This window comes from Homalodisca vitripennis, chromosome 2 (genome assembly GCF_021130785.1).
Source record: "Homalodisca vitripennis isolate AUS2020 chromosome 2, UT_GWSS_2.1, whole genome shotgun sequence".
Lineage (NCBI taxonomy): Eukaryota > Metazoa > Arthropoda > Insecta > Hemiptera > Cicadellidae > Homalodisca > Homalodisca vitripennis.
The window spans coordinates 166,273,035-166,284,527 of NC_060208.1; the positions used below are offsets into that span (position 1 = coordinate 166,273,035).

The 11,493-nt window shown below is 30.4% G+C and overlaps 1 protein-coding gene across 1 annotated transcript; it reads right to left on the reverse strand.

Annotated features, from left to right (window-relative positions):
- Nucleotides 1-3,920: 3,920 nt before the first annotated feature.
- LOC124355891 (venom serine carboxypeptidase-like) lies at nucleotides 3,921-5,654 on the reverse strand. The gene has a single exon (XM_046807045.1). It carries the CDS (start codon nucleotides 5,652-5,654, stop codon nucleotides 4,290-4,292), a length of 1,365 nt encoding a protein of 454 aa, XP_046663001.1. The 3' UTR covers nucleotides 3,921-4,289.
- Between the last annotated feature and the right edge of the window lie 5,839 nt (nucleotides 5,655-11,493).

Below are 11,493 nucleotides of genomic sequence, written 5' to 3' on the forward strand. Positions count from 1 at the left end.
CAGAATCATCATAAAAAACATATATTCCTGGGCAGTGTATACAAAATGCTTAACTCAAGAATGTTTCAGCGAAGTTTTTACTTTAGATCGTGATTGTTGTAAAGGCAACATGCAATATAATTATGAATTCTGGTATGATATTTTTACAGTTAGAATTAATAAATTGTAACTATATTTACTTACAGCATTGACAAAATAATTCAAACAAGAGCTACAGATTTGAAATATTAGTGAAATACAAAATACATATAGTTGCTCAAATACATATGAGTACACTGTTTTTGTTGAATTTCTGCAGAACTGTGAACAATCTGCTGACGTAACTCTTGACACTCATCAGTGATAAACTTACTGTTAATTAATCACACATGAAATGTTGTAAAGCCCACCAATTAAAAGTCTTCCTGGCTTCCAGTCATTAATTTCTAAATTTAAGATTATTATAAAGAGGTCTAATATTCCATTGGGAAAACTTGTTCTTATAATTGATGAGAAGGAATCTCTCAATTTTATTAATTGAAATTGTGTCATGAATAATATTTTTATTGTATTAAACTCTAATGCTTTATATTTGTTTCAATATTATTCAGATTTTGAAAAAAGTTTACTAATGTTTGTTTCCACGTTTAATTAATATTCAGCTAATAAACAATAAAAATTATATTTAGGTGTGTTAAATAATGTATTAAAACCTATGTATTATAAATTATTTAACACATAAATTCTTGATAATTACTAAAGCAAGATTTTTTAAATTTGTTTTTTGAAGTTATACATTTTGCAAGTACCAAAAATGGTAAAATACTAATACTTGCCTTCACTATGACAAAACTTACAAATGTTTCTGTATTTTTAGTTTAACTACAGCTATTGTTTTATAAATTACCATTTTGTGTTAACTCCAAACAGAACGAAGTATTTAAAAATTTGTGATAGGTCATGGACAAACAGACATACACCTTGTAGTTAGGGAGCATCAGCAGTGCACACACCAGCCCTACAACACTCCCCAAAACTCTTCTACTCTATACAATATCTGCTCACTCTGAACAGTGAACAGTCGAACTAATCTCCTTTGTATTCTTTCATCAAATGTATGATACCTGTTAAAGGCTCTAATAGCAACATTAATAACACTTATTTTTTTAGAAACTGTTAGAAAGGTTAGGCAAGAATTTGAAAATAGTTTTTTTTTGCTTGAGCAACAATGGCAACAATTTGAACATTTGATTTGAAGTTTACAAAGGATTTACAACAGTATTCCGTGAGTAATTTTGTTATTATTAGCAGTAGTACAGTAGTTGGTAGACTAATAATTGTTGTGTAAGAAATTACATTATTGGCTGCTGATACCAAACGGCTTGACCGATTTCAATTATTTTTACCAAAATACAGCATTTTTTATGAGCTTCAATTCGAGGTGTCACAAGTTATTAGTTGCCATTTCAAAATTTTAGCTTTGGGTAAGGGAAAGCATGGGGGTGAGCAGCCTCATTTTGAAAATTCTTTTGTTGTTCCCCCCAATTAGTACTATGCACTCCCATTTACAGAATTTTGATACTTGGGCAGTCTTTTAATACGAGTTTGAAATTTTTGAATGAACACCTTGTATATATCACAGTTGCAAATCAGCATTTTCTACATTTTACTGGACTATTTCAGAAACACCCCCCAAACGCAATTAATAATTTAAGCAAAATTTTAATTTTTGACCACCAATTTACCCTGCTGGTTTCAGACTTCACAAATTAATATAGAAGATGAAAAACCTGCTATCTGAGCATTAATAAAACATGATATTCTAAATTTTCTCATTTTACAAGATTAGTTGCAACAAGTATGTATGTATAAATCTTATTTCCAACCAATTTTATTATATGGAGCAGAGACGTGGACGTGGACTAAAAATGATTTAAGCAGATTGCAAGCTGCAGAAATGAGATTTTTAAGAGGGATAGAGAAGACTACAAGAAGAGATAGAATAAGGAACGAAATAACCAGAGAAAGATTGAAGGTAGTTTCACTGCAAGAGACAATGGAAGGAAGAAGAATACAGTGGATGGGGCATGTGAAGAGGATGGGAGATAATAGAATGCTTAGAATAGCACTGGAGAAGGAGGAAGGAGGAAGAAGACCAAGAGGAAGACCGAGAGGAAGATGGGAGGACCAAGTGTGGAAAGACATAGAGAGAAGGGGACTACCGAAAATACAGGTGGATGAAGAGGAGACCTGGAAGGATAGACTAAAGTGGAGGAGGCTGTGTACGACGACCCGTGAGAACGGAAACGTCTGACGATGATGATGATGAGTTGCAACAAGTATGGTAATACATCTGTTGACACGATATCAGTCAATAAGAATATTACCAGAAAAATTTCAATACCTGCTACACAACCCCTGTTTTTAGATCAGCAATTTGAATTCAGTACTTCAGAAATAACAACTAATAGTTATAAATTTGTATTATCTTAATTTTTTATATAGATAACCAAAACGGAACTGTTGTTTCTAATGCCGCTGTATGTTTTAGAGAAGAGAAATTCAATTTACTTTGACCTATAGTATTGATTAAGACACATATTTTATCTCAACTTTTAATCACAAAACTGGCACATAATTTTTAAATGAGTTAAATAATTACAAACTGTGAGAGCTCTTGATTTTTTTATTTAGTAATTTGATGTGTTATTAATTTAAAATATATACTTTTAATGAATATTCAAATTTATGTTTGAGTTGAATAATCACTTCATCAAAAGTGTGAAATCTCAGAGATGAATAATAATAACAATAATTTTAACTTTCCTAATCTATCTAAAATTTTAAATTATTATACATTAAAGATAAAAACGAATATACTATGAACTTTTCCCCTACAAATCTAAAAATTATCCTTGGACTAAATACAATTTGTTAACTTCTTTCATTTTTTACATTTACAATATTGTTACATAATTTTTTTACAGAAAAAAGTTTTTGTGATAAACAATTATAGGCAATATTATTTTGATAACAATCTTGATCATCTGAACCTTCAGAAAATCACAATGAATCCACCATTTACTCATTCCCAACTAAAAATTACAATTGGAGAAGTATCTATTGCCTTAAAAAATTGAAACAGGATCTAATTACTTGAATGTCAGAGGAATATAGTTTATGATAAGTAAAAAAAATTGATTACATGAAAAATTTACTTTGAATATACGCATTATATCACCAGAATAGTATAAAAATATCAAAACATCCATGAATATCTTCTATGTAAGAATAATTACAAGGAGGTACATCTACTATCCAATTCACAAAGGCAATAGTTCTTTCAATAATTAAATAAATGAACATTTCAACAGTTTGCTTTGCCCATTAAATAGGTTGAGTATATGATGATCTACAACTAGCAACAAAGATTAGGAAAGTTCCAACTCAACTCCAAGACACTTACATGACTAAACACGGCACTTTACCACCTACCAGCTCATCATTTCTCTCAGTATGAAAAGAAACCCTCCTACATGGGCACGAAGCTTCACAACCTTCTGACAGAAGAATTGAGATGCATCACCAAGAGAAGATTAAAGACTGCAGGAGAAGATTAAAAAACTAGGCATACAATTTTTAAAGGAATTTACTTTAATTAAAACTAAAAAGATTTGCAACAGATTTTTTTTCATAGAATGCAACAATATACATTAAACATAATTCATTTTACAGACTACACAGTATATTAACTACAAATACTTTATTTATATCAGTAAAATTATTTATGTCTATATATATAAATATATATATATATATATATATATATATATATATATATATGGCTATTTTTTAATGCATAAAAGAGATTTTGATTTCATAAAGTACAAAAATTGTTACTTACTATTACTATTTAACCAATCATATTAACATTACTATCATCTAAGTTTTATGGTTCACACCACATCAAAACATTGTTAACGAAATTAAAATCTTGGGACATTAATTTCAGCTTTGCTGTAGACAATAATTTTCAGTCGAAAAAATATGTAAACCCAAAACTAAACAGACTAAAATTTAGACGATAGTCATGACACTGGATGTACCAACCAAAAACCTTAGATTACAGTAATACGAGTACATTATATTTATAGATATCAATATCATAATTTTATGTATATAAATGTAATAAACTGTAATGGTTCAAAAATATTGTGATTATAAAAGATCTTTCACAAAGAATACATGACTATATAATATTTTGTTATCTCTAAAGCTTTTTTGCACATATGAAATACAGTATAAATGAATTAATCACTTGTTTTAAGTTTCCATAATGGGTTTGTTCCAGGGGGAGCAGAAATTATTGACTCAATCATAATATATGTAGCTTCAGGTTTATAATAAGGCGCTGAATGTCCTGCGTCCTTTATAAGTATGTCTAGGAGGAGATTATCAGCTGTCTTGAACCAACCAACAACTTGGTCATTTTGATACCAGATTTTTCTGTCTGCGCTGAGATAGTCTTTGCTGCCATACCATCTCAAGCCATTAAGAATACAAACTGTGGAGGTGTACATACATATTATATCTAATTGACCACTATAGAAACCAACAATATACTTTCTGGTCTTCAGCAATTCTTCCACACTAGAGGAAAATGGTTGTGCTATTGTGTGGCTCAAACTGAAATATGCGTCCCAGTTCGTGTCTGAATAATTAACATTTCCAACATTAATCTGATCTCGAACTGCAGGGGTAACCACATAATCGAAATAATTGCTCGGATCAGGGTTTTCTGTGAGAATGTTGTATCTGCTGGGAATGTCAGTGTTATCACCAATTAAGTTATTTAAAATATAATCCCAATTATCGTAAGCTGCAGAGTAATTTTTAAATAACACATTTAACTTCAACCTAAACTGGTATCTGTAGAGATTATCCCGCAGTTTGCGATCAGCTATACCAAGCTGATAAAGATAGCTTCCGTAGTCGTGACAGTCCAACTTCAAAAGAGGATTACCAATTACCGTTCCTTTCAAGTTCATACTCGTACTGTTTTGCTCAATCATCTTGTGTATTTTCACTGCTAAGGGAGGAATATAATGACCTGCAAATGATTCCCCAGTCAGAAACAACTTGTTGTTTTTTAGTTCTGAAAACAGTTGGAAGAACTGGGTAAGAGCTGAATAGAGTCCCTCGACCACAACATCAATACTATCTGCATAGCACCCTGATCCTCCACTAGAAAAGCTAAACCCTGCTCCTACAGGATTATCTATGAAAAGGAGATTGCTCAAATTGTTCCAGGAATAGTTCCTGGCTTGTATCCCACTGGGAAAGCTGTTAAAGGGACCAACCAGTTCAAACAGTCCATACATGGAGGACGATCCTGGACCTCCTTGTAACCACAAGATTACAGGAGCTGCTAACCAATCCTTCTTGGCCGGAAAGAACCACATGAACAAATTACTATTACATGTTTTATTCACAGTAAAATATCCTGCATAACTGGTCACACCACCAATGTCTGGAGTTACCTTGGATAATGTTCTTGCTGTTTCAATGTCGTTCTTGTCCAAATACGGTGTCAATATCAGTGGGGAAGAAGCTTCCTCAGCGACGATATGGTAAAATGTACATAAATGAACAATCAACACTAAACAAAATATCATGGTATGAATTTCACCACCAGTGCCAACAAAACTTGGATTCTGCTCTTCAATTACTAAAGAAGAATGTATGAAAGATTGTGTACCATGTGTTTTATAAGTTGTAGTCAGCAAATTTGAATAGTTATCACCTCCCATTGTCAGAATGTTATATTCAATGGCACAACAAAACTGTACATAGCAAAGTCAGATAACAAAGTAATTAACCTTAATTCATACTACAGTACTTAGGAATGTTGTCAATAGAAACATATTGTACATGGTTAAAAGTGAAAGGCAATTGACGTCAGTATCACAAAATAACACTCCAGCAAAGTATTAATGTAAATAATTTAAATTATACAAATGTAGCGGGGTGTAAAATTAAGCTACAAAATTGTACTTAGGAATGTTGTCAATAGAAACATATTGTACATGGTTAAAAGTGAAAGGCAATTGACGTCAGTATCACAAAATAACACTCCAGCAAAGTATTAATGTAAATAATTTAAATTATACAAATGTAGCGGGGTGTAAAATTAAGCTACAAAATTGTACTTAGGAATGTTGTCAATAGAAACATATTGTACATGGTTAAAAGTGAAAGGCAATTGACGTCAGTATCACAAAATAACACTCCAGCAAAGTATTAATGTAAATAATTTAAATTATACAAATGTAGCGGGGTGTAAAATTAAGCTACAAAATTGTACTTAGGAATGTTGTCAATAGAAACATATTGTACATGGTTAAAAGTGAAAGGCAATTGACGTCAGTATCACAAAATAACACTCCAGCAAAGTATTAATGTAAATAATTTAAATTATACAAATGTAGCGGGGTGTAAAATTAAGCTACAAAATTGTACTTAGGAATGTTGTCAATAGAAACATATTGTACATGGTTAAAAGTGAAAGGCAATTGACGTCAGTATCACAAAATAACACTCCAGCAAAGTATTAATGTAAATAATTTAAATTATACAAATGTAGCGGGGTGTAAAATTAAGCTACAAAATTGTACTTAGGAATGTTGTCAATAGAAACATATTGTACATGGTTAAAAGTGAAAGGCAATTGACGTCAGTATCACAAAATAACACTCCAGCAAAGTATTAATGTAAATAATTTAAATTATACAAATGTAGCGGGGTGTAAAATTAAGCTACAAAATTGTACTTAGGAATGTTGTCAATAGAAACATATTGTACATGGTTAAAAGTGAAAGGCAATTGACGTCAGTATCACAAAATAACACTCCAGCAAAGTATTAATGTAAATAATTTAAATTATACAAATGTAGCGGGGTGTAAAATTAAGCTACAAAATTGTACTTAGGAATGTTGTCAATAGAAACATATTGTACATGGTTAAAAGTGAAAGGCAATTGACGTCAGTATCACAAAATAACACTCCAGCAAAGTATTAATGTAAATAATTTAAATTATACAAATGTAGCGGGGTGTAAAATTTAAGCTACAAAATTGTACTTAGGAATGTTGTCAATAGAAACGTATTGTACATGGTTAAAAGTGAAAGGCAATTGACGTCAGTATCACAAAATAACACTCCAGCAAAGTATTAATGTAAATAATTTAAATTATACAAATGTAGCGGGGTGTAAAATTAAGCTACAAAATTGTACTTAGGAATGTTGTCAATAGAAACATATTGTACATGGTTAAAAGTGAAAGGCAATTGACGTCAGTATCACAAAATAACACTCCAGCAAAGTATTAATGTAAATAATTTAAATTATACAAATGTAGCGGGGTGTAAAATTAAGCTACAAAATTGTACTTAGGAATGTTGTCAATAGAAACATATTGTACATGGTTAAAAGTGAAAGGCAATTGACGTCAGTATCACAAAATAACACTCCAGCAAAGTATTAATGTAAATAATTTAAATTTATACAAATGTAGCGGGGTGTAAAATTAAGCTACAAAATTGTACTTAGGAATGTTGTCAATAGAAACATATTGTACATGGTTAAAAGTGAAAGGCAATTGACGTCAGTATCACAAAATAACACTCCAGCAAAAGTATTAATGTAAATAATTTAAATTATACAAATGTAGCGGGGTGTAAAATTAAGCTACAAAATTGTACTTAGGAATGTTTGTCAATAGAAACATATTGTACATGGTTAAAAGTGAAAGGCAATTGACGTCAGTATCACAAAATAACACTCCAGCAAAGTATTAATGTAAATAATTTAAATTATACAAATGTAGCGGGGTGTAAAATTAAGCTACAAAATTGTACTTAGGAATGTTGTCAATAGAAACGTATTGTACATGGTTAAAAGTGAAAGGCAATTGACGTCAGTATCACAAAATAACACTCCAGCAAAGTATTAATGTAAATAATTTAAATTATACAAATGTAGCGGGGTGTAAAATTAAGCCTACAAAATTGTACTTAGGAATGTTGTCAATAGAAACATATTGTACATTGGTTAAAAGTGAAAGGCAATTGACGTCAGTAATCACAAAATAACACTCCAGCAAAGTATTAATGTAAATAATTTAAAATTATACAAATGTAGCGGGTGTAAAATTAAGCTACAAAATTGTACTTAGGAATGTTGTCAATAGAAACATATTGTACATGGTTAAAAGTGAAAGGCAATTGACGTCAGTATCACAAAATAACACTCCAGCAAAGTATTAATGTAAATAATTTAAATTATACAAATGTAGCGGGGTGTAAAATTAAGCTACAAAATTGTACTTAGGAATGTTGTCAATAGAAACATATTGTACATGGTTAAAAGTGAAAGGCAATTGACGTCAGTATCACAAAATAACACTCCAGCAAAGTATTAATGTAAATAATTTAAATTATACAAATGTAGCGGGGTGTAAAATTAAGCTACAAAATTGTACTTAGGAATGTTTGTCAATAGAAACATATTGTACATGGTTAAAAGTGAAAGGCAATTGACGTCAGTATCACAAAATAACACTCCAGCAAAGTATTAATGTAAATAATTTAAATTATACAAATGTAGCGGGGTGTAAAATTAAGCTACAAAATTGTACTTAGGAATGTTGTCAATAGAAACAATATTGTACATGGTTAAAAGTGAAAGTGAAAGGCAATTGACGTCAGTATCACAAAATAACACTCCAGCAAAGTATTAATGTAAATAATTTAAATTATACAAATGTAGCGGGGTGTAAAATTAAGCTACAAAATTGAACACCTCTACTACTTTAAAACTTAGTTATGAAAACTGTTCATGGTTGTTTCTAAAAAGTTAGAATAATTGTTAATTTTAGTTACTTGGTAGTCGTTTTAGGGGATGGTTGAGGTTAGAGTGTTGGAATGTATTTGTGTTATCCATCAAAGTATATACAGGCTCATTATACAGCTTTTACTTTTTATTAACAATATCTTACATTCTATGAGCCATTAAATTTAAGCCTCACACTTATTACTTAATACAAATAAGGTTGATTACTAATCATTTACTTTTTGACAAGTGACATCCGCTTCTACATAACTGAAGATTATAATATTAGTTTAAAATCAGAGAATTTGGATACCCTTTCATATTGTACTTCTAACTAAAAAATAACAGACACTACTTCAATCAGCACTAAAGATATGATTGATCCTCCACAGATTTTGAGAAACTGAGAATCACTGGTTTTGTTATTACATTACATGTTTTTTATTAATTTATTGAGTATTAATAAAGCCCTTCAACTTTTATGAAATTTACTATTAAAAATAGCTATAATTTTATACAATAATACTCATAATGGGCACTAATTTTCAGTAATGTAAATTTAACCGGTTTTAAAATATAACTGTTTCCATAAAATACATGAAGACAGACAGACAGAAAACCAAACAGCAAATTTTGACTTTAAATTAAATTCAATAATCACTAAAATGTCTTCCATTTGAAAAAAGTTTGCTGAAGGGAAGGTAAGAAAAAAGCCGGTTATAATCATTTACTAATTACAAAATGTATTCAAATAAAAATTTAATATTATTTTTCATAACCTATTTTTAGATTTTAACTATGCACATATCTTTGATTAAGTCTTAGATTTATAGAGCAATATGAAGCACGGCACCCACTCAAAGTCTTACTTCGCACTCTTGGAATGATAGTGAAGTTTCTATTCTCATTGTTGTGTTCTTTAAAAGATAACATTTATAAATTACTCATTTTTTCTTTTTTTATGATGCAAGAGATAAAAAGTGATGGCATATTAGATGCATTGGCTTATCACCTAGACAGTTGGATATTTCCTGTGGAATCTAATTGTATGTGATCTTATATTACTTAGAACATAATTCATTTGGGAAAAGGACCACTCCATAGAGGTAAAGTTTGGAATCCTAATAGTTTGCATTGACGCTGCTAGATGGCAGGAGCACTTAGTTACAAAATTTACTCAAAGAGCAGGCAGCAAGTTCCATATATACCTGTATTTATAAGCAGAGGAATGTAAAACTTATTTTACACTCACACACACAGATATTTTGGACTTCAGTATTTATATATAGTATATTAGAAATAACATATTATGATTTTAGTTTTTAAGACGTGATTCTTGTACTAATGTGTATAATATAATGAAATAAAGATTTAAGATTTTTATTGTTGTAGACTGTACAGCATAACAATGGTCAAAGGTCACTAAGGCTAGAATATTTTCCAGTTAAAGTTAGATTTAACTACGTCAAAATACTCACAGACCTCATATAAACAGTTTTCGACTAGGAAGTTCTTAACTGCTGATTTAAGATGATTTGATAACTACTACATAATTAACAAAAATTAAATTTCTTTTTGAACAATTAACAAGAATGTATTAATGAAAAATTTAATAAATGGTGATGTTAAGAATGAGAACTACAATTGGGGATTACAATAATAATTGAGGAATGACGAGATATTTTGTTTTGAAAATAATTTGTAACAAATGTAAATCTAGTTAACCTCAGTAATCAGGGATTATGTGTTCTTTTCACTAGGAGGGGTTATCATGCTGACGATAGGCAATAGTTTTCACTAGAGTTGACGGTTTGTTATAAATTTAAATACAAATTTATATTTCTAATTTAAAGTACTATTTTTGATATAATTTACTCTGTTATTAGTATTTTTTGTGCCATAGTTGATTTTTCCTTGTTTCCCCAATTATATATGTATATAAATATAGGCTACACATACACGCATACACATTGAGGAAGTGTACGAGGAAACTCCACCACCGCCAAGCAGCAGTTGAGAGAGTACTTGAGATATCACACTCTGTTGTACCTGAAATTGCAGCAAGATCACCAAAATCGCTTACTGCTCATACCAGCACACCTGCTGCTAGCATCAATCATGTTACGCCTACGGGAAACAGATATTAACCTACGGTGCAACATCTTCCAACTGTAGAAATAACAATAAGCTAGATCTACTAATTATAAATATTCAGTCATTGAGAAACAAACTTGGTCAGCTGGAAATAAATTTAGAGCACAATAATATTGACGTAATTGGTATTAATGAACATTGGTTAAAAGAAGAGGAAATTTGTTTATACATACCAGAAGGGTACACTGTAGCATCTAGCTTTAGTAGGAAACCTCCCCTTATTCATAGAAGCTCATCAATACTAATAACAATTTACCTATAATATGAGCTAATAGATGTATCAAAACATTGCTATAATTATGTTTGTGAAGACTCAGCAATCTTACTTTTAGGTTATAATTTAGTTGTTTTAAATGTATATAGAGGCCCTAGTTCTGATTTTAATATTTTCATAGATAATCTAGGATTTGTAATATTAGAAATAATTAATAAACTACCTCAGACATATTTTGCATTGTGTGGTGATTTA

Excerpts from the sequence above, each read along its gene's own strand:
- LOC124355891 (XM_046807045.1), bottom strand. The coding sequence starts at position 5,654 with ATGATATTTTGTTTAGTGTTGATTGTTCATTTATGTACATTTTACCAT.